The sequence below is a fragment of the Solanum stenotomum genome, chromosome 8, assembly GCF_019186545.1.
Source record: "Solanum stenotomum isolate F172 chromosome 8, ASM1918654v1, whole genome shotgun sequence".
Taxonomy (NCBI): Eukaryota; Viridiplantae; Streptophyta; class Magnoliopsida; order Solanales; family Solanaceae; genus Solanum; species Solanum stenotomum.
In genome coordinates, this window is record NC_064289.1 from 11,755,865 (window position 1) to 11,775,696 (window position 19,832).

At 34.0% G+C, this 19,832-nt stretch overlaps 4 protein-coding genes across 5 annotated transcripts; 3 read left to right on the top strand and 1 right to left on the bottom strand.

Moving 5' to 3' along the window:
- Positions 1 to 223: 223 nt before the first annotated feature.
- LOC125874244 (immune-associated nucleotide-binding protein 9-like) lies at positions 224 to 1,918 on the top strand. Its single transcript, XM_049555090.1, has 5 exons — positions 224 to 457; positions 592 to 869; positions 1,023 to 1,187; positions 1,301 to 1,414; positions 1,563 to 1,918. Exons 1-5 carry the CDS (start codon positions 229 to 231, stop codon positions 1,791 to 1,793), a joined length of 1,017 nt encoding a protein of 338 aa, XP_049411047.1. The 5' UTR covers positions 224 to 228; the 3' UTR covers positions 1,794 to 1,918.
- A 3,387-nt stretch (positions 1,919 to 5,305) lies between these two features.
- LOC125874249 (putative methylesterase 12, chloroplastic) lies at positions 5,306 to 10,311 on the top strand. The gene is made up of 5 exons (XM_049555095.1): positions 5,306 to 5,864; positions 6,749 to 6,988; positions 7,093 to 7,236; positions 8,230 to 8,364; positions 9,815 to 10,311. The coding sequence occupies exons 1-5, from the start codon at positions 5,604 to 5,606 to the stop codon at positions 10,085 to 10,087; spliced, it is 1,053 nt and encodes a 350-aa protein (XP_049411052.1). The 5' UTR covers positions 5,306 to 5,603; the 3' UTR covers positions 10,088 to 10,311.
- An 817-nt stretch (positions 10,312 to 11,128) lies between these two features.
- LOC125873056 (omega-amidase, chloroplastic-like) lies at positions 11,129 to 14,846 on the top strand. Of its 2 annotated transcripts, none has more exons than XM_049553911.1 (10): positions 11,129 to 11,289; positions 11,378 to 11,494; positions 12,703 to 12,924; positions 13,144 to 13,243; positions 13,623 to 13,697; positions 13,775 to 13,853; positions 14,032 to 14,047; positions 14,141 to 14,221; positions 14,309 to 14,391; positions 14,477 to 14,846. In XM_049553911.1, the coding sequence occupies exons 1-10, from the start codon at positions 11,227 to 11,229 to the stop codon at positions 14,556 to 14,558; spliced, it is 918 nt and encodes a 305-aa protein (XP_049409868.1). In that variant the 5' UTR covers positions 11,129 to 11,226; the 3' UTR covers positions 14,559 to 14,846. The 2 variants fall into 2 exon arrangements, with proteins under 2 accessions (XP_049409868.1, XP_049409866.1); XM_049553909.1 differs by having other exon boundaries at positions 14,468 to 14,750.
- A 197-nt stretch (positions 14,847 to 15,043) lies between these two features.
- LOC125874358 (uncharacterized) lies at positions 15,044 to 18,710 on the bottom strand. The gene is made up of 5 exons (XM_049555235.1): positions 18,579 to 18,710; positions 17,378 to 17,620; positions 16,101 to 16,232; positions 15,878 to 15,994; positions 15,044 to 15,807 (listed from the first exon to the last, which is right to left on the bottom strand). The coding sequence occupies exons 2-5, from the start codon at positions 17,618 to 17,620 to the stop codon at positions 15,478 to 15,480; spliced, it is 822 nt and encodes a 273-aa protein (XP_049411192.1). The 5' UTR covers positions 18,579 to 18,710; the 3' UTR covers positions 15,044 to 15,477.
- Between the last annotated feature and the right edge of the window lie 1,122 nt (positions 18,711 to 19,832).

Here is a 19,832-nt window from a genome sequence, read left to right on the forward strand (position 1 = left end):
AAGACTTTAGCACTCCTCTAAAAGTTGTTCCTCTATTTTTCTGATGGTTGATTTTGCGCCTTTTATTGTATTTCTTTAGCATCATTAATGACTTTTAGTATCAGGTTACCTTTATATGTTATAGCAGATAACTCGTGTAATCGAGGTATATAGATAATTAGATATCTCTTTTTGAATGACTTGATGAGCCCTTTGATTTTTGGCAATTTGATTTATCAGTAAGATAAGATGGGCGGATGTGGAACATCAATTGATGGTTGGGAATTTGATAAAACTGAATCTCGAACACTAGTTTTAATTGGATGCGCTGGAGATGGTAAGAGTTCGACAGGAAATAGCATTGTTGGAAGAAATGTATTCAGGTCGATGCCTCATTCTGCTGGTGTAACATCTACTTGTGAGCATCAAAGAACTAATCTGCCAAATGACCAAATACTACATGTGATTGACACGCCTGGTACGTAGAGCAATCTTCCCCTTTTATTAAATCAAGGGAACTACAATGTGCATACAGGGGAAGTCCCTAATACAGAGTAAATTCTCATAACTAGAGTTACTGATAGTTAATAAGATTGTGGGAATTGCGCGCAGGACTGTTTGATTTTTCAGCTGCTCCAGAAGTTGTTAGGAATGAATTTCTTAGATGCGTTGATTTGGCTGAAGATGGCATCCATGCTGTTCTTTTAGTTCTTTCTGTAAGAAATCGCTTTTCAAAAGAACAACAAGCAGCTGTCCAGAGTTTTCAAGAGTTCTTCGGTGGAAAAATCAGTGACTATATGATTGTGGTATTCACTGGTGGAGATGATCTTGAAGATCATGATGTGACTTTGGATGATTACTTAGGTTCCGACTGCCCTGAGCCGTTGAATGTAAGATTATGTTACATGTAGAGATTTTATAAAATCATGTCTTTATTGCCTTTTAGAAGATGCATTCATCTATTCAAAGGCTTTTATCTCGATCTATCAGAGAATATGTATTATGATTGTTCCACTGATAAATTATTTGTATTGTCGTTACAGGAAACTCTTGCTATGTGTGAAAATAGGGTTGTGCTTTTTGACAACAAGACTCAAAACCAAATTAAGAGAGCTGAGCAATTAAGAGAGCTTCTTTTCGAAGTTAACTTGGTTGTGGAAGAGAATGATGGAATGCCTTATACCAACAATTTGTTCAAGAAATTTAAGGTTTTACCTTACTTACAGTTACTAATTTGTTCAATTCCATTTAACATTATTCCTTTTTAACTCGTCAAGTGACGTTAAAACCTTTGTTATCATCTCCTCGATCTCATTTACAGGAAGGAGCGATGAATTTTCATGATCAGAAGGCAAATGTTGAGCAAGACATAAAAGAATTGAAGGACCAAATGCAGAGATCCCATGAGGAGCAATTTAGTCGTATAACTGAAATGGTAATTGTAACCTTGTTATTATTACATCCCCTTTTGCTTACATTATGTGTGCCTTTTGGCCTGTTTATGGATCAACAATAACAAAAACACACGCCATAGTCCATATGTGTTGTTCCATTTTATGGACCAATGTTTATGTGTTTGACAGGTAGAATCGAAGTTCGAGGAGAAAATGCAGAGGCTAGAAAAGCAACTAAAGATGGATCGTGCTGCTCGGGTTGCTGCTGAACAAAAGGCTAAAAAAGATCAGAAGAAATCAAAGCATGAGAATCGTAAGCTGAATGATCTCCTTGAGAGTTCGATGGTTCTTGATAAAGCATTTTCGTTTCTTTTGTGTTTATGTGTGTTTGTGTTAATTTATTGGTTTTTGAAATGGTAGTTAGCGCTTTACTCTCCATTCAACTTTCAACATACTTATAGAACACCAAATTTTTGGCCTGGAGAATTACTTTTGTCATTTCAAACACAAGTTGTGTTATAAAAATTGATTCAATTTGATCTTGTTCATCTTCTACTCAACTAAGTTTGTATGTCCCAAACACTAGGCGGATTATTTGGTAGCTGATTTGGAGGTGTGTTATGCTAGTATAATTTAATTCTCGCATAAGTAACACTATGTTTGTTAGCAACTTAGCATGCTGGGAGGTAAGTTATTGATGGTATGAAATCAATATAGTGTTTGATTTGCAATTTATAAATTCAGTTAACTCATACTTCTTCCGTTTCAATTTGTTTGTTTTACTTTTCTTTTTAGTCCATTTCAAAAAGAAGGTTTTTTTATACAATTTTGACAAGTTTTTAAATATGACTTTTTACATAACATGATTAAGGCCACAAATTTAATAGACATTTTAGTACATTTGATATATCTCTAGTTTATGACCACAAGATTTGAAAGTCTTTCTTACTTTCCTAAATTTTAGATAAGTTAAAGTAGGGCAATAAATTGAAATAGAGGAAGTACATGTATAAGTTATGAAGAAATTTATTTATTATTTTATGTAGGATAATAAGTGGAATAATAAATACACGAATAATTAAATTTTGCATAAAATAATAAATAAATTGTCTGATAACTAATGTATGTGTTACTAATATCTGCATAATTCTATCTAGCTTTAAAACGACCCGAGTGTTTGGAGAATGATTATCAAAATGTATAAGGTATTAAACTTTCTTTTCACAATAAGGTTCAAGTGTTTAGGGATGGCAGTGGGGCGGGGCGGATGCGGGGTGGGCGGATTTAAGGCTATGTGGGGCGGAACGGGTGAAAGATTGTGCAGGGCGGGTTGAAGAGAGTTTTTTAAAAAATTAATGTGGAGCGGGGTGGGCTGCGAGTTTATGTAATTTTATGTAGGTTTAAACTTAATTTTAATTTTTTACATGCTATAAGAGTGATAGAACATTATTTATTAAAATAATTTCTCTAAAGCTACTAAAATATTCAAGATTGTAAATGAAAATGGTTCAATAAAAAATAATTTAATTTCTTACATGTTTCCCAATTGACCTCTAAAAACGAAAATTTTAACTCACTATCCTATTAAATTAATACAACTTAATGAATGAATGAATTTATTTTTATGAATTTTATTTTTAGTATCAAACGTAACTAGAAAAAGAAAATATAAAAAAAATCATGCAGAGCAGGTTAAAAATGAAAAAAATATTATGCGGAACGGATTAAATTTTTTATGGATTAGGCTCAACTCGCCCCACCACACCCCGCACCGCCCTATTGCCATCCCAACGAGTGTTACCATATGTTCATATTCTTAATTGTGAAAGTCAACTGCATTAAAGTGATTTGTCTTTATTTATTTGACATATGAAATAAGTTGAAATCTTAAATAAGTTTATTAATCAAGGAATTAAAGTTTGGTAATTTAAATTAATCGTTTGACATTTGTTATTTTAATTTTGGGAGTTAAATATGGTTTTAATGAAAGAATTCAAAAGTTAATTAAGGAATGCAATTATGACCTTTTAGTGAAATTAATTATACTAATTTTTATTTTTTTATGATAAAAATACAATCACAAAAGATATATTTTCATCATAGGAAGGTTCACTGACTTATTATTTATGTGGTTACTATTGTTCTTATGTCAAATATTTACTTTGGAACACCTATCTTAGTAAAGGTTTTTATTGAAGAAAAACATGAGGCGTAACTTATGTAATCACTATGATATTTAATATAAAAATAATATGATTAATTTGTATTAGTTAGTGTTGAAAGTAGCCATTTTTTTAATGTCATTTATGTAATTACTATGACACATTTTGCCATCATTTAACCATTAAGACTTTAATATTACTCCCTCTGTCCCTAATTACTTGTCCACTTTTAAATTGACACATTTATTAAGAAATCAATTAACGACATAGTGAGTTTACCATTTTATCCCTATTAATTATGAAGTGGATGAAAAGTTTTACATTTTTCAAAGTAATTAGTCATTTAATTGAGGGTATAATAGGTAAAAAAAATTGTCCTTTCTTGATTTGTTAAAATGGACAAGTAATTAGGGACAACTATAAAAGAAAAAGTGGNATTACTTTGGAACACCGTATCTTAATAAAGGTTTTTATCAACGAAAAACGTGAGCACACTACGGTGTAACTTATGTAATCAGCGTTGGAAGTAGCCATTTTTTTTAGAAAAAATTACTTGAATGAATATCTTTTAATAAATAATTACTGATTTTAGCGATATTTTTTATTTATTATTATTTATAGCAATATATAACAAAACTATGATAAATCAGTCATATGTATTAACAGTGAATTATGTATGCAATATATATGTATTAAATCTATTTTAAAATATATTATGCTTGTTTGGTAAGAAATTGACACATTGTATTATTAATGTATTAAAATGTGTGATAAATGTATTATCAATAAAAAAAACTTGTATTATATGTATTGTATAAATTGTTCTCTGTAATATATATTAAAACTGTATTATAAATGTATTAAAAGTGATCAAGTGAAAAAAATATTATCATTATAAATGGTAAATATTTTCTTAATATATCATATTTATGTAAGTTTTTTTTTTTTTGTAATGTAATTACTATGACACATTTTGCCATCATTTAACCATTAAAACTTAAATATTATAATCACTATATCACATGTTTTACATCAATTAATATTTCACTACTCTATAATTCACTCCATGCAAGAATTTCTCTCTCTCTATATATAAAAGTGATGTTGGTGCTAAGTGGAAAAATATCATCCTATGGTTTGTCACCTTTGTTTCTAAGATTTTTAATGATTTTTTTTGTGTCAAATCTTAATTGTTAAATCAATCAATCAATAATTAATAGTCGATAAGTCAATATCTTAATGGTTCCATAACGATTTAGAATGTTTACAAATCGATAACCGATAAAATCAAATTAATAAACTTCAAAATCAAACCAAAACAATCGATTCATCACCATCGGCCTAATTCAAATCATATAATATTAACGAAGTTCAAAACAAAACAAAAATAGTCGAAGGAGCATCCAACAAAATATCCCAATAAAATGCTATTTAAATTTATATTTATAAAAACCTACTATATAACATGATTTTTACTAAGAAAGGATGGTTTTGTCACTTGTGTTTTCCCCCCTTTGTATTTTGAGGATGGTAAAGCTCTTTTTTGGCTACTATTAGAGACAAAAAAGGAACTTCCAAAAAAAAGAGAAGACAAAAAGTCTTAAATAACAGCAAATATTTCTACTGATATACTAGAATGGTAAATATTCCCTAAAATAAAAACCAAAATTTGCAGTCAGAGTTACCATATAAATTCACAAACCAAATTTCAACATCACAGAGATAAAAGCAAATCAGAAGTAGAAACTCGAAAATGACAGAGAGAGAGAGAGAAAGAAGAAGAAATAATGAAGCATTGAATTCATTTGAATATTTTAGTTGTTTTTACAGATTTTTTCTCAACGATCAAATGAATTAAAAACCCCACCTCCCTTCCACTTCCACCTACTGTTACCTCTAAAACGCTGTCGTTTTTCAAGTACACCTGCTACTCCATTTACAGTGCCGATTTTACAGGTTTTCTGCTTCCTCTAGACAAAATAGTTTCTGGGTCTTGTGGAATTTTGTGGAATTTCAAGCTTTCACTGTCTAGCTTATCTGGGTTTTGTTCAAAATTGGATTTTGAGAAATGGGTAATACTATGTGCATGACGAAGAAGGAGATAAGAGAAGCTGGGAAAAATGGAATTGGGTCGAGGAGTAAGAGGATGGAGAGATCAAAGAGGAGGTCATTATTGGAAGAGGAGTTGCTTCACAGGCAAGCTTTGTCTATGGCAATTCAGCAGCATCAGTTGTCTCAAAGATTTGATGGGTCTATTTCTAGGCGTGTCGGATCCACTAGCTCTCGCCGTCGCAATGATTTGACAGACCAGCTTACCAATTCCAAACAGGTAGTAATTATAGTAGAACCCTAATTTTATTTCTATTAATTTAATTATTCTGAGTCCCTTTTCCTTTACTTTATTATATATTCGACTAAGACATTGAATTCTATAATGGGTCTGAGTGGAAAATTTCTTTGGAGATGCAGAATGCAGAAAAGTAACATCTTTATTTATTTTTAGTTTGGTGGTGGATATGAATATGATAGTTTTTTTAAAGATTCGTGATACTGCTGAAGTGCTCCTGAAAAGGAAATAAGTCAAAAGGTACTTTTGTTGCAAAAAAGTGAAAAGTTTTGATTCCCCTCCCCTTTTGGCCTTTTCTCCCAAATTGGTTTATTCAGCTATGATTCATTATTAGAGTGTTGATTATAGACTTAACAAGAGTCCTTTGCTTTTCGGATTTGGACGAATATCTTTTGCGAAATTCACATGGATGAATGGGAAAGAACAGTAAATAGATCCACCCTTCTCCTTTGTGATTTTCTTCTTATTTTTGGTTATTGCTGAATATTATTTTGCCAAAGTGATCTTTGAATACCTTCCTTCTTTAGGGCTTCCCCTTTGTTTGCGGATATCTTGTGGCTTCAATCATATTTGTGGGAAGTATACCTTTGAACTTCTCACTAGCTTTAAGTACTCATGCTGTAGATGGAGAGAGATATAACACTGATAGGAAGCCTATATTTTTAAATATTTAGTTCAAGCTAAATAGCAGAGTGATTGAAAAAGTTCAAATCCATCTAAGTGTTGCCTAATCAGTGGAAATATCTTTAAAAGAAGGATATAGAAAAGGAGACACCGGAAATCCAATAACCATTAATATCTTTTTGGCTAACTCTAGAAAATTTTCATGTGGCACTGCAATACCTTACGAAATTTATGCTGTAAAGTTACCAGAATTTTTGGAGAACATCAAAACAAAGAAAATTGTTTTGATACATGGAGAAGGATTTGGAGCTTGGTGTTGGTACAAAACTATTGCTCTGTTGGAGGAAACAGGATTGGTCCCCACAGCCTTAGATCTCACTGGATCTGGCATTGATTTGACAAATACTAATAATGTTGCATCTCTAGAGGCATACTCAAAACCATTAATTGATTATCTGGAGAACTTGCCAGAGGATGAAAAGGTAAGATAGATTTGGTTTAAGTTTCAAGTCCTTTTTTCGTTTATGAATTCAAGCAAAAATGATTTCATATATATTCTGGAAACATTATGCATATACCTCTTTAGGTAATTTTGGTCGGTCACAGTGCTGGAGGTGCTTGTGTTTCCTATGCCTTAGAGCATTTCCCAACTAAAATTGCAAAAGCAGTATTTCTTTGTGCCACGATGATATCTGATGGTCAGAGACCTTTTGATGTGTTCGCTGAAGAGGTACACATCCCTTATTTTCTATATATTTCATAATAATTACCAAGGATGGTTACCAACCATTTATTCTGACTTCGATTGGGAAACCTGTTGTATTATTTAATAGTTGCACTTTTTAAACTGCATGTTTTAAAAGTACTTTGTTTAGCAGCAGAGTTGCTCCCGGTATTTCATGAACATTGTTTATGGTCATGCCTTCAGAAAGCACTGTTTATGTTATGATGCCATCTTGTATGATATTCTTGTTTTGTCATATGGAGTGGTTGAAGTTAAGATTTTTTCAAGAGAAAAATATATGAATGTGTGAGGCACATGATCCAGAAATAGGAGGTCAAAAAACTGTCATTTGAAACTTCTGTAGTTCTTAAGCATGACAAAAATAGCACCAAACGGCATAGCAAGTAATTGAATGCAAATTCCCGATCTCTGGTCAGGTAGGTACAATAGGAATTTTGCTAGTTTCAGAACATCTGACCCAATTTATATACATTAATTAAAGTAGGGGCTTGTACATTGTTTGGAGCTCAAAAGGTAAGAGTAAGACTAAGTACAATAAGGGGTGATGTCTGATAGTGACTGCTGCCTCATCAGTTCAGTCCACATCCCAAATCAGCATTCTACTGACTGGTTGGTTAATATGCTTGCATATATATTTGAAATGTTATTGCATTATAATCTGCTGAGGATGGGAATGAGTGACGACCTCACTGTAGACTGATGTAGGAATTGTATTGAGTTTTGAATTGAGTCATCTAAGTTCAATTAACCATGCCGCAATGTTCTTCATGCATGATTCATGATGTTTAAAGACGTTGCAGATGTATATTGCAAAATTACTGGTGGATTAGGTGTCATTCATTATAACCTATCAATTTGAGCTCATTAAGGATTTGTTTGGTCTCAAAAATAGATCTGCTGCTGAAAGTTTCTTCTAATGTCAATAATTCTTTTATATCTCCTCTCCAATTTGATGTTTTCATGTTGATAATATTGCAGCTTGGGTCCGCAGAGCTTTTCACCCAGGAGTCTAAGTTTTTAACTTATGGGAATGGTAAAGACAAGCCTGCCACTGGCATCATGTTCGAGAAGGAGCAAATGCATGGGCTATATTTCAATCAGTCTCCTACAAAGGTACTTCCTTTATACAAGTTGCAAGGAGTCATAATTGATATATATAACTTATATACACAAAATCTCAACATTATTGGTAAATAATTGATTTATAAAATCTTAATAACTCATTTATCGAGATAGTAATTTAAATGCTAAAGATGTGTGGAAATGTGCATTGTTCTATGCTGTTTGAATTGAAACTACTGTAGAAACTAGAAATGATGACCGAAAAATACAGAGGCGTCACTGCTCGGTCAAAACAATTGCAGTTTTTTTTTTTTTTTGTGTGTGTGTGTGTGTGGTAGTGGGAGCAGCAGTATGATGAAAAATTTCTCATGATGGCATGTTTGTCATGTCATATACATNCATTATTGGTAAATAATTGATTTATAAAATCTTAGTAACTCATTTATCGAGATAATAAATTAAATGCTAAAGATGTGTGGAAATGTGCTTTGTAGTGCATTGTTCTATGCTGTTTGAATTGAAACTACTGTAGAAACTAGAAATGACGACCGAAAAATACAGAGGCATCACTGCTCGGTCAAAACAAATGCAGCTTCTTTTTTTTTGTGTGTGTGTGTGGTAGTGGGAGCAGCAGTATGATGAAAAATTTCTCATGATGGCATGTTTGTCATGTCATATACATCGCCTAAAGGTAATAGGCAACATAATGGAACAACTATATAAATCTCAGTTCTGGTTGCACTTATACAAGAATTTGGATCATGTTTTTTGAGTTAACAAGTTCAGTAGAAAGTAATGTTGGGCCTGTACCTGCTTTGAATTCACAGAACAACTCAACACTTTTAGAATTGGAAATGATTATTTACACCGCAACTTAAAAAAGAAGAAGATGAACAGTAAAACCTCCATATACTCCAAATTAAGCAAATCAAAGTGTAGAAGATGGAGCATGAAAGGTTTTTGGAGCTCGGCTAGTATTTTCATTGTTGTACTAGAGTAGTAAAAACACTTCAACCAGCTCAAAGTAAAATACATAAATCTGAAAAGGAGCTCATGTTTCTTAATTTTACTGGGAGAATATGCTTACACTACGGATCTTGGTCATCGACTTCTTGTGGTAACATAGAGAAGTTGACTACAGTGGATCAGAATCGATCCGGTTTCCTTCGGAGTTTGGTGTAAATTATGATTTCAACATTTAATTATAACCAATTTCAGAAGTTAAGTTATTGCCAAAGAAGCACCCAAGGGTGTGGCTTAGTGGTCATTGAAGTAAAGGAGGTAAACCAAGAGGTCTCTGGTTCAAATCCCAAACAGAGCAAAAAACATTAGGAGATATCTTTCCATCCTCCTTGGTGGCAGAGTTATCCAGTACCAAGGAATTCTTGTGTGTATTTTACTGTCTATCTATATGTTTTCAGATCATTTTCCAATAAGTTAGAGAATGTAAATAGGGGGTTTCACGAAAATAAATCATTAACACACTATATAATGATTGCAGGATGTTGCTTTAGCAATGGTTTCTATGAGACCTATTCCTCTTGGTCCGATGATGGACAAGCTGTCACTGACACCTGAAAAGTATGGAACTAGTCGTAGATTTTATATCCAGACATTGGATGATCATGCTCTTTCACCAGATGTCCAAGAAAAGCTTGTGAGAGTAAACCCTCCTGAAGGAGTTTTCAAGATCAAAGGCAGTGACCATTCTCCATTCTTCTCGAAGCCACAGTCACTGCATAAGATTTTGGTTGAAATTGCGCAGATTCCATGATGTTAATTTCTCTGGTGGAGTTTCTTTCATAGCGAGAGTGGCTTCATTGATTCTTATTGAGGCTGTAGAATCCATGAGGTTGTTGGTTGTACAGAAGAGGAGAATGACTCAGCTTGTTTTATATCCATTTTCATATTTTATTTCACTTTTAACATTTTAGGCATTGGTTCATAGTTGAAATATTCTTCTTGTAGAGTTACAGCTAAGATAGCAATTTGACTTGAAATAATCCTCATGTAATTCCATCTGTGGTAGCACTTTCTTCTCTCTATTGTTGATTTATTTCTCAAGATACATTTGTGTTCATAAATTATCTTAGTAGCTCAATTCATTGCCTACATGAACTTTCACCTCATTGAGCTCCATGGTGATTCAAACTCACAATCTTTGGATTGGAAGTGAGAGGTGTTTATTATCTGAGCAACTCCCTCTTTTGTTGAAAGCATCAACATTAACATGATGAAGTTATTATCGTTTGAGTTTTATATTGTGTGTCAGCTATGTTTCTAATGAACTTCTTGCGGCCCTTAGCTCTGCACATGGTGTAACGACCTTTGATCGAATGGAGTCTTTTCAAGTTCTCAACTCGTGCATATATGACTGATTTAGCCAAGACTAAGGATACTTTTATTTTAAGATTTTCTTTGTTATTACAACACCAATGATTATGCTTAAAGTCCAAGTTAATCGAGGTTAGTAATATGAAATATCTGTACGGGGCAGAAACTGTTTGAACATGTGACATATGAAGAGTTGAATGAAGATTTTATTATTATTGTCTCGCTTTAATCTGTTAAAATAATAATAATAATATTCAACAACTAATAATCAAATCTTAAGAGTTAAATTAAGATATATACATGTCTTTAACCTCATATAAATCCAAATTATAACGTTTTTTTTTCCGGAAAACAATATCATTATCTAGTTCTATCCCACGTGAACTCGTTTATCATTATCTAGTTCTATCCCACGTGAACTCGTTTATCGTTATCAGTCCCATTATTATTAAAAACAAAGTTTAGCATCATTAATGAACAGTATTATTCCATTAATTAGGGCAAGACAAAATTTATAGTGCCCTTTACCACCACCTTCCCATATTGTTGACTCTCATTTCCCACTATATCTGCACTTCCATGGCAACAGTTGCTGTTCAGTCCTTTGTCTCTGCTCCACTGCAAATTCCCAAAATAACACAGGTCTGTTTTTCTTTTAAAAATACCCTTTTGGTTTCTCCATCCAAACATGATATTTTCTTTATTCTTGATTTTTTTTTGGTAAAAACAGTTCAAGATTGGAATTTGTCAGCTGAAAGTTACCACAGAGAAGAGTGCAAACATCTTCAATGCTCGTAGTCTGATTCAAGCTGCTGCAGAACAAGGTGCAAGTCTTATACTTTTGCCTGTGAGTAGCCTTTTCCTTCACTAAACTCTTTTTAATTTTAGCTTTAAAGGGTGTGTTCCGTATGAATGAGAATGCTTTTTTCAGGAAAAAAAAAGGGGTTTTACTTAATTTTTTAGCCTAGAAGTATTTGTATATAATTTAGAGAAATACGGTGAGGACACGGGGGCATGGGTGGTGAGGATGGAGGTGAAGATGAGTTGAGTTGGAGGGTGGAGATAACACAATCAATGTTGAATGTCACATGTGAAACTTGTTTTCCCTAGTTCTATGAAGGAAGTCGTTTTCCTCATTTTCAAGGAACTTATTTTCCAAAAGTTTTGACCAACTTCCATACCGAAATACACCCTAAATATCACTACTTATTATTGTTACCCTGAGCTTGGAAGCATGATGGACAGATCGAAGAACATCTTGTAGGATCTACATTAAGGTATTCTCGATATAGTAAATATGTACTATAACATTTAGGGTAGAATGTTGTGTAGCATTAGTTGTAGAATATTATGCAGATTAATTTGTAGGATTTGCATTAACCGTAGAATATTTCTCGTGTATAAAAATACCGATGTATTCTTATGTGTTTGAATCAATGAATTAACACAATCATTGTTCAGCTTCTCTCGTGTTTTCGTTGTTTTTGACCCTCCTTTTTCTTTTACATAATTCTTTTGATAAATCTCATGCTGATTTATAAACTAAATGTAAAAAGTTGCACGTTGTAATTTGTCCAATTTTAACAAATCAGACTTCGTTGCATACGTTAACAACATGCACTTCGTAAGACATTTACGCCGCAGTTGGTTTTAAGTAATTTGGCTATGCAATTGTTTACCCTGTAAGTGTATAAAACTTAAATTCTAAAAGAAGTTTGTTATATTTTTGGTTTTAGATTATCCATGCTTTGTACCTCTTTTAGTCTTTGTTTATTCACTGTGGAAGTCTAGCATAGTGATTTGACCTAAACATGTAGACTAGCACATTGTTATTATTTCCAGAATAACGTTTGACGCTGTTGGAAGTTCTTTGTCTTCTTTTCCGCTATAGTTCTAAGAATAAAACTTTATATGAACTCTCATAAGTTCGGAAAGTATCAGCCTAAAGAAGTTTCTATCTGAAGATTGAAAACATATGGTCAAAGGATGTAGCTGTGTATATCTTAATAGCAATGTTGGATGTGAGATTCAATGTATTTCAATAATTTGTTGTAGGAAATGTGGAATTGCCCTTATTCAACTGACTTGTTCGCAAAGTTTGCTGAGGACTTCAGCGATATAGACAGTGCCCCATCATTGCTTATGTTATCTGAAGTGGCTTCTTCCTTAGGAGTCACCATTATAGGTGGATCGATTCCGGAAAAGGATGCTGGTCAGCTGTACAATAGTTGCCCTGTGTTTGGGCCTGATGGAGAGTTAAAGGCTAAGCACAGAAAAGTAAGCTTTTTTTAATTAGAAGATAGAAAAGTCTACAACAAAGAACACATCTTTTACTTTTCTGATTAGTGTTAAGCTAGTTCTCAAATGCTTTATGAAAGTGAAAGAATGAATACAAGGATAAACTTTGGTTGCACCAAAAAGAAGTTAAAACAGGTGATTGGATGAAGAGAATAGCAAGATGAACTAGAAATGTAATTGTGCAATGCCTTTCTGCAGATACATTTGTTTGACATGGGTAAGCCACTGCCAGGAGAAGTTCAATTTAAGGAATCAGACAACATTTCCGCAGGAGAGAAGCCTACAGTTGTTGATACAGGTAGGCAACTGTTTCCTGCTTAATGCATTGACCTCTAAGTTTGGTAAGCTTACAGTTTTAGTATGTTCCATTGGTCCTTGAAGATATGATACAATTCTTCTGTCTATCTCGCATGTGAAATTTATTGACATTTTCTGCATCAGGAATCTCAAAATATTAGCAGAAAAATGAGCAACTGTTAGTCCTGCATCTGGCATAGTCATACATGTTGACATTTTCTCTACCTGCACAATTCTGATTTAGGTCTCATTGTTTCGGCCACACTTGTGTTGCTAGTAGTTTCAGCTCGCACTAAGATTCTTTCTTTAATTTCCCTTCCAGGCTTCCTACTTGAAACTGTACTTTTACGAATCTTATATCAGAAAACTTCAATCTGCAGATTTTGGACGCATTGGAATAGGAATTTGTCATGATATACGATTTCCTGAGCTGGCAATGTCGTATAGGGCCCGAGGTACTGTGGTTACATGTTTAAGTAGTTAGTAATCCTGTTGAACTAATTGTTCTCTTAAATTTTCATATGAGAATCAGGTGCTCATTTAATATGTTACCCTGGAGCATTCAACATGAGTACTGGGGCGACCCTGTGGGAGCTGGAGCAAAGAACAAGGCAAGATGATTCTGTTTCGTGTAGTTGTGAATAGAGTTCACCAATGAAGGTTTTTTTAGTATATTTCATTAAAGAGCGACCAATGCAGTTGCATACACTTATAGAAATCATACAGAAACTCCGAATTTGCAAAGTTCTGTGCTGTATTCTTATTGCTCATTCAACTTCGATTTTGCAGGGCAGTAGATAACCAGGTAATACCATGTTACTTTATGATGATAGTCCCCTTTGTCTTTATGTGGTATCTTGCTCCCCGTCGCGAGGCATGTTAACTGCATTTTTTGTAGCTTTATGTGGCATCTTGCTCCCCGTCTCGAGATTCAGCCGGTAGCTACATGATATGGGGTCACTCCACTGTGGTTGGACCGGTATGTTATGAAATTGCTAGTAGTTACTTTGGATTGCAGAGGTCTGTATAGAGCAATCAAAGAGATTTTTGTTTTTCTGGTGGGCAGATGGGTGAAATCATTGCAACCACTGGGCATGAGGAAGCAGTTCTAATTGCTGAAATTGATTATGCTGCGATTCAATGGACAAGGTGATGCATCGTTCAGTTTAAAGATTGATTAGTAGTATATCTTCACTTCTTTTTTTTTTCCTCATTTTTTTCAAAGCTCGTGCAGGGAAAGCCTCCCTTTAGAGAGCCAGAAGCACAACGACATCTATCAATTCGTAGACTTACTCAGAGAAAGTCCCAACTCCTAGAGGGCTTTTAGAGCAGAGCATTTTGATCAGATAGCATATCATGGCTAAGTGAAGTTCTGAAATGGGATTTTGCAGGAGTTGTTCATTACCAAGAAAATGCTTCGCTTATTTTGTTGGCAATTGTAACTGTGCAACAGTCCAACTATAGGGTCTATTGTATATATATAACCTTAGCTAGAAATTTTGGAAGAGACCATTCCTTGATCAATAATTGAAACAGTTGTTCCTAATCATTGTAAAATCCAATAAATACTTGATAATCATTCTAGAGGATCATCTGTCTTTGGTGGCGACTGTGGTTGTCTAGTTCTTTTAATTTTGTCTTGGTGGCTAATCTTAGATTAGTCCATAGATGACTATTAACATAGCATTACGAAGATGGCTAGTACCTTTCTGGACAAACCAGAATTACGAACGACTTGGGTGTACACAAAGTTGCAACTTCTAAGCATTTTCGAAGCTGAAACTAATAAATGTGCAAAATCTCCGAGTCCATGCCTCATCAAGTTAATAATTTTCATTGTAATATATATTGACATCAAACAATATGATACAAAATGATGACGTTGATCTTCATGAAATTGGTTATACATAACAATTTGATGGTCCAAAAACCCCTAGTCAGTAATACACTCACAAAATAATAGTATCATTCCCACCCCCAAGTTTAACAGGTCAATAAAAACAAAACACCACCTTGTGAACAGGAACCAAACACCAAGACTTGAGCCACATTCGTAAAGAGCTCTTCATGCTAGACGTATGTGTAGCATTAGGTATTGGAGGCTCAGTCACTAGACAACAGAATCTGGAAAGGAGCAACACACCCCAAGCCTAATCAAGACTACCACCTTTATGAGAGGAGGAACTCCAGTGCTTCTTTTCAATTCAGGAGAGAAGTTTATGAACCAATAGATATCTAAAGTTTGAAGAGTTCTGGAAGATGAGCATTTGTAAGCTTAGTCCTTTTGCTAATCTCATGCTTCTTCTTCTTGGTTTTGGGCTTGGGGACAATGCCATGGACTTGTGCCATTGCCCTTCTCTTTGCAGTGTTTGTAGCAGGTTTCATCCCATTCTTCTGGAGATCCCTTTCAATATCAAGCATGTCACGTGGTAATTCAATACCTCTGAATAACTGTTTCAAATCATCATCAACCTTAATAGGTACTCGTGGATCATTTGGGAAGGCAATGTCTTCCTGGGAATCAAAATTTGACAGCAGCCATATTTGACCAGCACCTTTGAGAGCCTATAGAAAATACATGTGTATCAGTACATTGAAAGCAAACAACTCAAAAGTCGCTTGGTATGAGAAATACCTGCAGGTCCTCCATGACAGTTGGGTATGCATCCTTGAGGTCGATTACAGCAATACCCTCAGGGAATTTTCGTATCAAGATAAGTAGTTGTTCTTTATTTTTCAGAGCATGTTTCGACTGTTGACAAATAATAAGTGAATTTATGTTACTAAAGACACAGATTCAGAGTTGATTGCAAATGACTTAAAGACAGAGGAGTACAATTAAGAAGACCTTGATTTACCTTATAAGAGAAGCGATTGCCATCATAATATACTTTGAGGTTGTTCCTCAAACTGTCAAACACAGCTTTATTGCCATTTATATCAACATAACATGCTTCATTGATCTGTTCTGGTGTGAAAGCTTGCCTTGTCTGCATGTATGAAAATTAATTAGTTATCAATATTACAAGTATTACGATTACAGAATGTGTCAAAGTTCCCCATAAGATAACAGGACAAGACACTATTAATCAAGGTGGAGAATCCAGCTAAAATGGAGAGTTACACAAAATTCCTGGGGAATGACCATGTCAGATTTCAAATTATTAAGAACCTACAGATTAGTGCTGAATCAGTTCTCGATTCAGCCATCATTACTGTTGTATTAAGCATAATCTTTACCATTTTATATCTATTTCCTGGGCACATTTGGTGTCTTAATTTTGCGGTAATTCTACGTAGTTACTGCCCAGTAGCATCAAGGAAGAAGAACAAAACAATATTATACACGAATCAAATCTACCAACTTGAAGCTAAAAGAAGAAACACTGCCGGATATGACATGGTATGCGGTTGTGCTGTAGTGCCAGGTAGGAAATATGGCACCCTGAAGTCAATTCACATGATACTTAGTTAATTACATATGTCCTGCTAAAAGAAGAGATAAATCATAATCACCAAATCCATTACTTCAGCTAATAATGCAAGCATCCACCTCTAGCCTCAAGTAGGTCTGGCAACTAATAATAAATGGTTGATACTCTAGAAACTTGAACTAGCTTGTAATAGGATTAAGCATTTGTACTACTCCAACACAGGATGAAATAAATATACGATAGTGCAACAAACTACATGAGACATTCCTCAAAAATAATTCCCCAGAACATCAAAAGCCCGCCACTGAAACTGCTTTAGAACATCTGTTCATTTCTCGTTTGATGTGCCCCAATAAAAGCACTTTGGATCAAATAAATTGCACCACCCAACGTCGCACGAATCCTCAGTGGTAGACCTAGTCATAGATCTAAGACAATTGCCACAAGGTTATCGATCTAATCTCAACCAGCTAATAAGTTTTGACTGCCAACCAGTAAGCAAAGTTAAGTTGCTCCTTAGTTCTAAGTTTGTAGGTCGCTTAATCCTAAGCTATTTCGCTGTGGGATAAATTTAGAGATTTAGCAGTTTTGACACTTGCTTCTTGGTGCTAAGTTAAATTAGCTGCATCATAGATCTTAATTTAGAAATAGAATTAAAGAGGGATTGAAAAACAATGAGAAAAGAAGTGAAGGCAATATACCTCCAGAAGCAAGTCTATGACACGTTTTATCTGAGCCCCAACAGGCCCTTTCCTTATACTATTTATATGCTGGAGCCTTTCCGTGTCATTTGAAAATTTGACTGCAGGTGCAGGAGGTTTTGCATTAGCTGGTCTTGGAGGAGCTCCCTTGGAAGGTCCTGCTCTGGCAGCCATACTGCTAATAGCTTGGCACTTCTCTTGCTGCTTCTTGAACCTTTGCAAGCTTTCTTGAAGTGATGCCATCTGGTAAACAATAGAAAGCTGCCATTAGAAAATGCTAGCCAGGCAAAGACATTAAACAAACCACTGCATAACTGAGTGAATGAAGAATCCTAACAAGTACAAGTTTTTCCAGAAGTAACATTTAAGCTTCCCCTCATAACTTGAGGTATTTTCTGTAACTCAACACAGATTTATAAAAGTGAATTTCTTTAGTCAGAAAGTGGCCAACTTATACAATCCCTCTTTTCAAGGACCTTACCTACTTCTCTTTTCAAGTCATCCAAAGATGCATCAACTTATATTAAGGAACAAACTTTCCAATCAACATCATTTAGGAAATATAACACTTTAACACCCAATGTATACTAACAATTTTTAAGTTCAACAAAGAAGTAACTTCATCCTGTTTTGCACTCAGGTATATCAGAATCACACGAAAATTCATTAACTGTCTTCATACTTATGCTTTGTCAACATAGTAAGCAGGTACCCTAATTCTCTCACTCTTTCTCATAGAGAACTGGTTAATCCTGTTGTCTAATAAATGTCCCATTATTTGTCTTTGAACTATAAGTACTACAAGTTAGTATACACAGCAGGGTAAAATCACACCATGTACTATTCCTCATTAGGGATCCTTTAATTCAACTCTAAAAGACATGAATAAGCAAGAATGCTATATGTGTCATGAAATTATCTCTAAAACATTACCGTTTAAATCATATATAGTATTTCGTTTCCAGAAAAATCGACTCAACGAATCAGTAATGCTCTTGACCTATTTCCTTTTTCTATTCATGCCCAATCAAAACGACGATTCAATCATGGATCAATCAACTACATCTCAATCCCAAACTAGTTCGGATTCATATATGAATCCTTTGTAACCAATTCGCTCTATTCAGGCCCAATCGCAATAAGAAGCACAAGAAATAAGCTTCCAAAAAAGATAATAAACACAAAAAGATATGGTCTTGACCTTGGATAGACACGATAGAGATGAAGAATTAGCCGTAGAAAACGTCCGGGATGGACGGCGGGAGTCGACCACGGCGGCGATTAACAGAGAGCTGTGATCGGAGAGGGGTTTGGGCCTTTAACAGAAATTCTATTGAATATGAATCGGGTTGGCTTGCAGACTATTTAAGGCTGACACGAAAGGGTAGAATATCACTTTGATCCCTAAGGATTGGAATACTTACACTTAAGCCCTTATATTTATTAAAGAGGTATTCTCACCGTCCCAAAAAATAAAGGTGACGTAAATTTGGACATTGATTCCTCATTACTACATTCGTAATTCAAATCGATCACAGAAAATTGGACATATAAATTCAAAGAAAATCTAGATAAAAAGGTGTAGTTTTTTCTTCTTTTGAAACCATCTAAAAAAAACCAGAAATAGTTTAGTGGTTCAAGTTACTTCTTCCCAACGATATCCAATCTACATTTCGAACAAGAACTAGTTTGAATCACCGTATCACATATTTCAAATTAAATTAGCATTCCTTAACCCCTATATTAACAAACACGTATATATTATAGCATGTGCCTTTCTATTTGGAACTCCAAATCAGGGGCGGCTCAAACCCGTTGGTGGCCTAAGGCCAAAATCAAACTAGAGGCCTTAAAAAAAAAATTAAAAATATTTTTATTTTAAATCTATTTTTCTAGCTTTTTGAGATGCAAAGTTGTTAATAGTTTTTGTGTAGTCAATCTCTTCTAATAATTTTTTTTTCAATCGATAATATAGCCAAACCACTTCTAAAATTTATCAAGAGCACCTTTTTGAGATTTTATTAAGTTATCGACTTTTCTTTTTCTTTTAAGTTTTGAATGACCGGATTCATATTTTCTTGTTGACATATTAAATTCTAACAAATATTTTAAACACTATTTACAATATCAAATAAAAAAATATAATAAGCATAAGACACAAAACAAAAATAATATTAGAAATTAGAATGATATTACCGAATTCAAGAACGATGAAGACTTGATTTCTGAAAATGAATTGGGTTTTTTCTCCAAATTTAAAATATAAACTATCAATAGAACAAGTAAATTTTTAAGCTTTGAATAAGGGAGAGATATAATATTAGAAAAGAGAGAGAGAAGAAGAGAGGATGATAGAATATATAAAAATAAAATTAGAAAAAGAATAAGGTAAAAAAAAAACATAACTTGTACATTAAAAAAAAAAAGTACACAACTTTTTATTGGAAAGGGAAAA

What these genes read in the sequence shown, in the direction of transcription:
- LOC125874249 (XM_049555095.1), top strand. Translation starts at nt 5,604, where the DNA reads ATGGGTAATACTATGTGCATGACGAAGAAGGAGATAAGAGAAGCTGGG. An exon ending in ACTTGCCAGAGGATGAAAAG is followed by an intron (nt 6,989 to 7,092) that starts GTAAGATAGATT and finishes ATACCTCTTTAG; the next exon opens with GTAATTTTGGTCGGTCACAG. An exon ending in TTGATGTGTTCGCTGAAGAG is followed by an intron (nt 7,237 to 8,229) that starts GTACACATCCCT and finishes ATAATATTGCAG; the next exon opens with CTTGGGTCCGCAGAGCTTTT.
- LOC125874358 (XM_049555235.1), bottom strand. Translation starts at nt 17,620, where the DNA reads ATGGCATCACTTCAAGAAAGCTTGCAAAGGTTCAAGAAGCAGCAAGAG. An exon ending in TCATAGACTTGCTTCTGGAG is followed by an intron (nt 16,233 to 17,377) that starts GTATATTGCCTT and finishes TCATACATGCAG; the next exon opens with ACAAGGCAAGCTTTCACACC. An exon ending in GCAATCGCTTCTCTTATAAG is followed by an intron (nt 15,995 to 16,100) that starts GTAAATCAAGGT and finishes ATTTGTCAACAG; the next exon opens with TCGAAACATGCTCTGAAAAA.
- LOC125873056 (XM_049553909.1), top strand. Translation starts at nt 11,227, where the DNA reads ATGGCAACAGTTGCTGTTCAGTCCTTTGTCTCTGCTCCACTGCAAATT. An exon ending in AAATTCCCAAAATAACACAG is followed by an intron (nt 11,290 to 11,377) that starts GTCTGTTTTTCT and finishes TGGTAAAAACAG; the next exon opens with TTCAAGATTGGAATTTGTCA. An exon ending in GCCTACAGTTGTTGATACAG is followed by an intron (nt 13,244 to 13,622) that starts GTAGGCAACTGT and finishes TTCAATCTGCAG; the next exon opens with ATTTTGGACGCATTGGAATA.
- LOC125874244 (XM_049555090.1), top strand. Translation starts at nt 229, where the DNA reads ATGGGCGGATGTGGAACATCAATTGATGGTTGGGAATTTGATAAAACT. An exon ending in ATTTGTTCAAGAAATTTAAG is followed by an intron (nt 1,188 to 1,300) that starts GTTTTACCTTAC and finishes TCTCATTTACAG; the next exon opens with GAAGGAGCGATGAATTTTCA. An exon ending in TTAGTCGTATAACTGAAATG is followed by an intron (nt 1,415 to 1,562) that starts GTAATTGTAACC and finishes TGTGTTTGACAG; the next exon opens with GTAGAATCGAAGTTCGAGGA.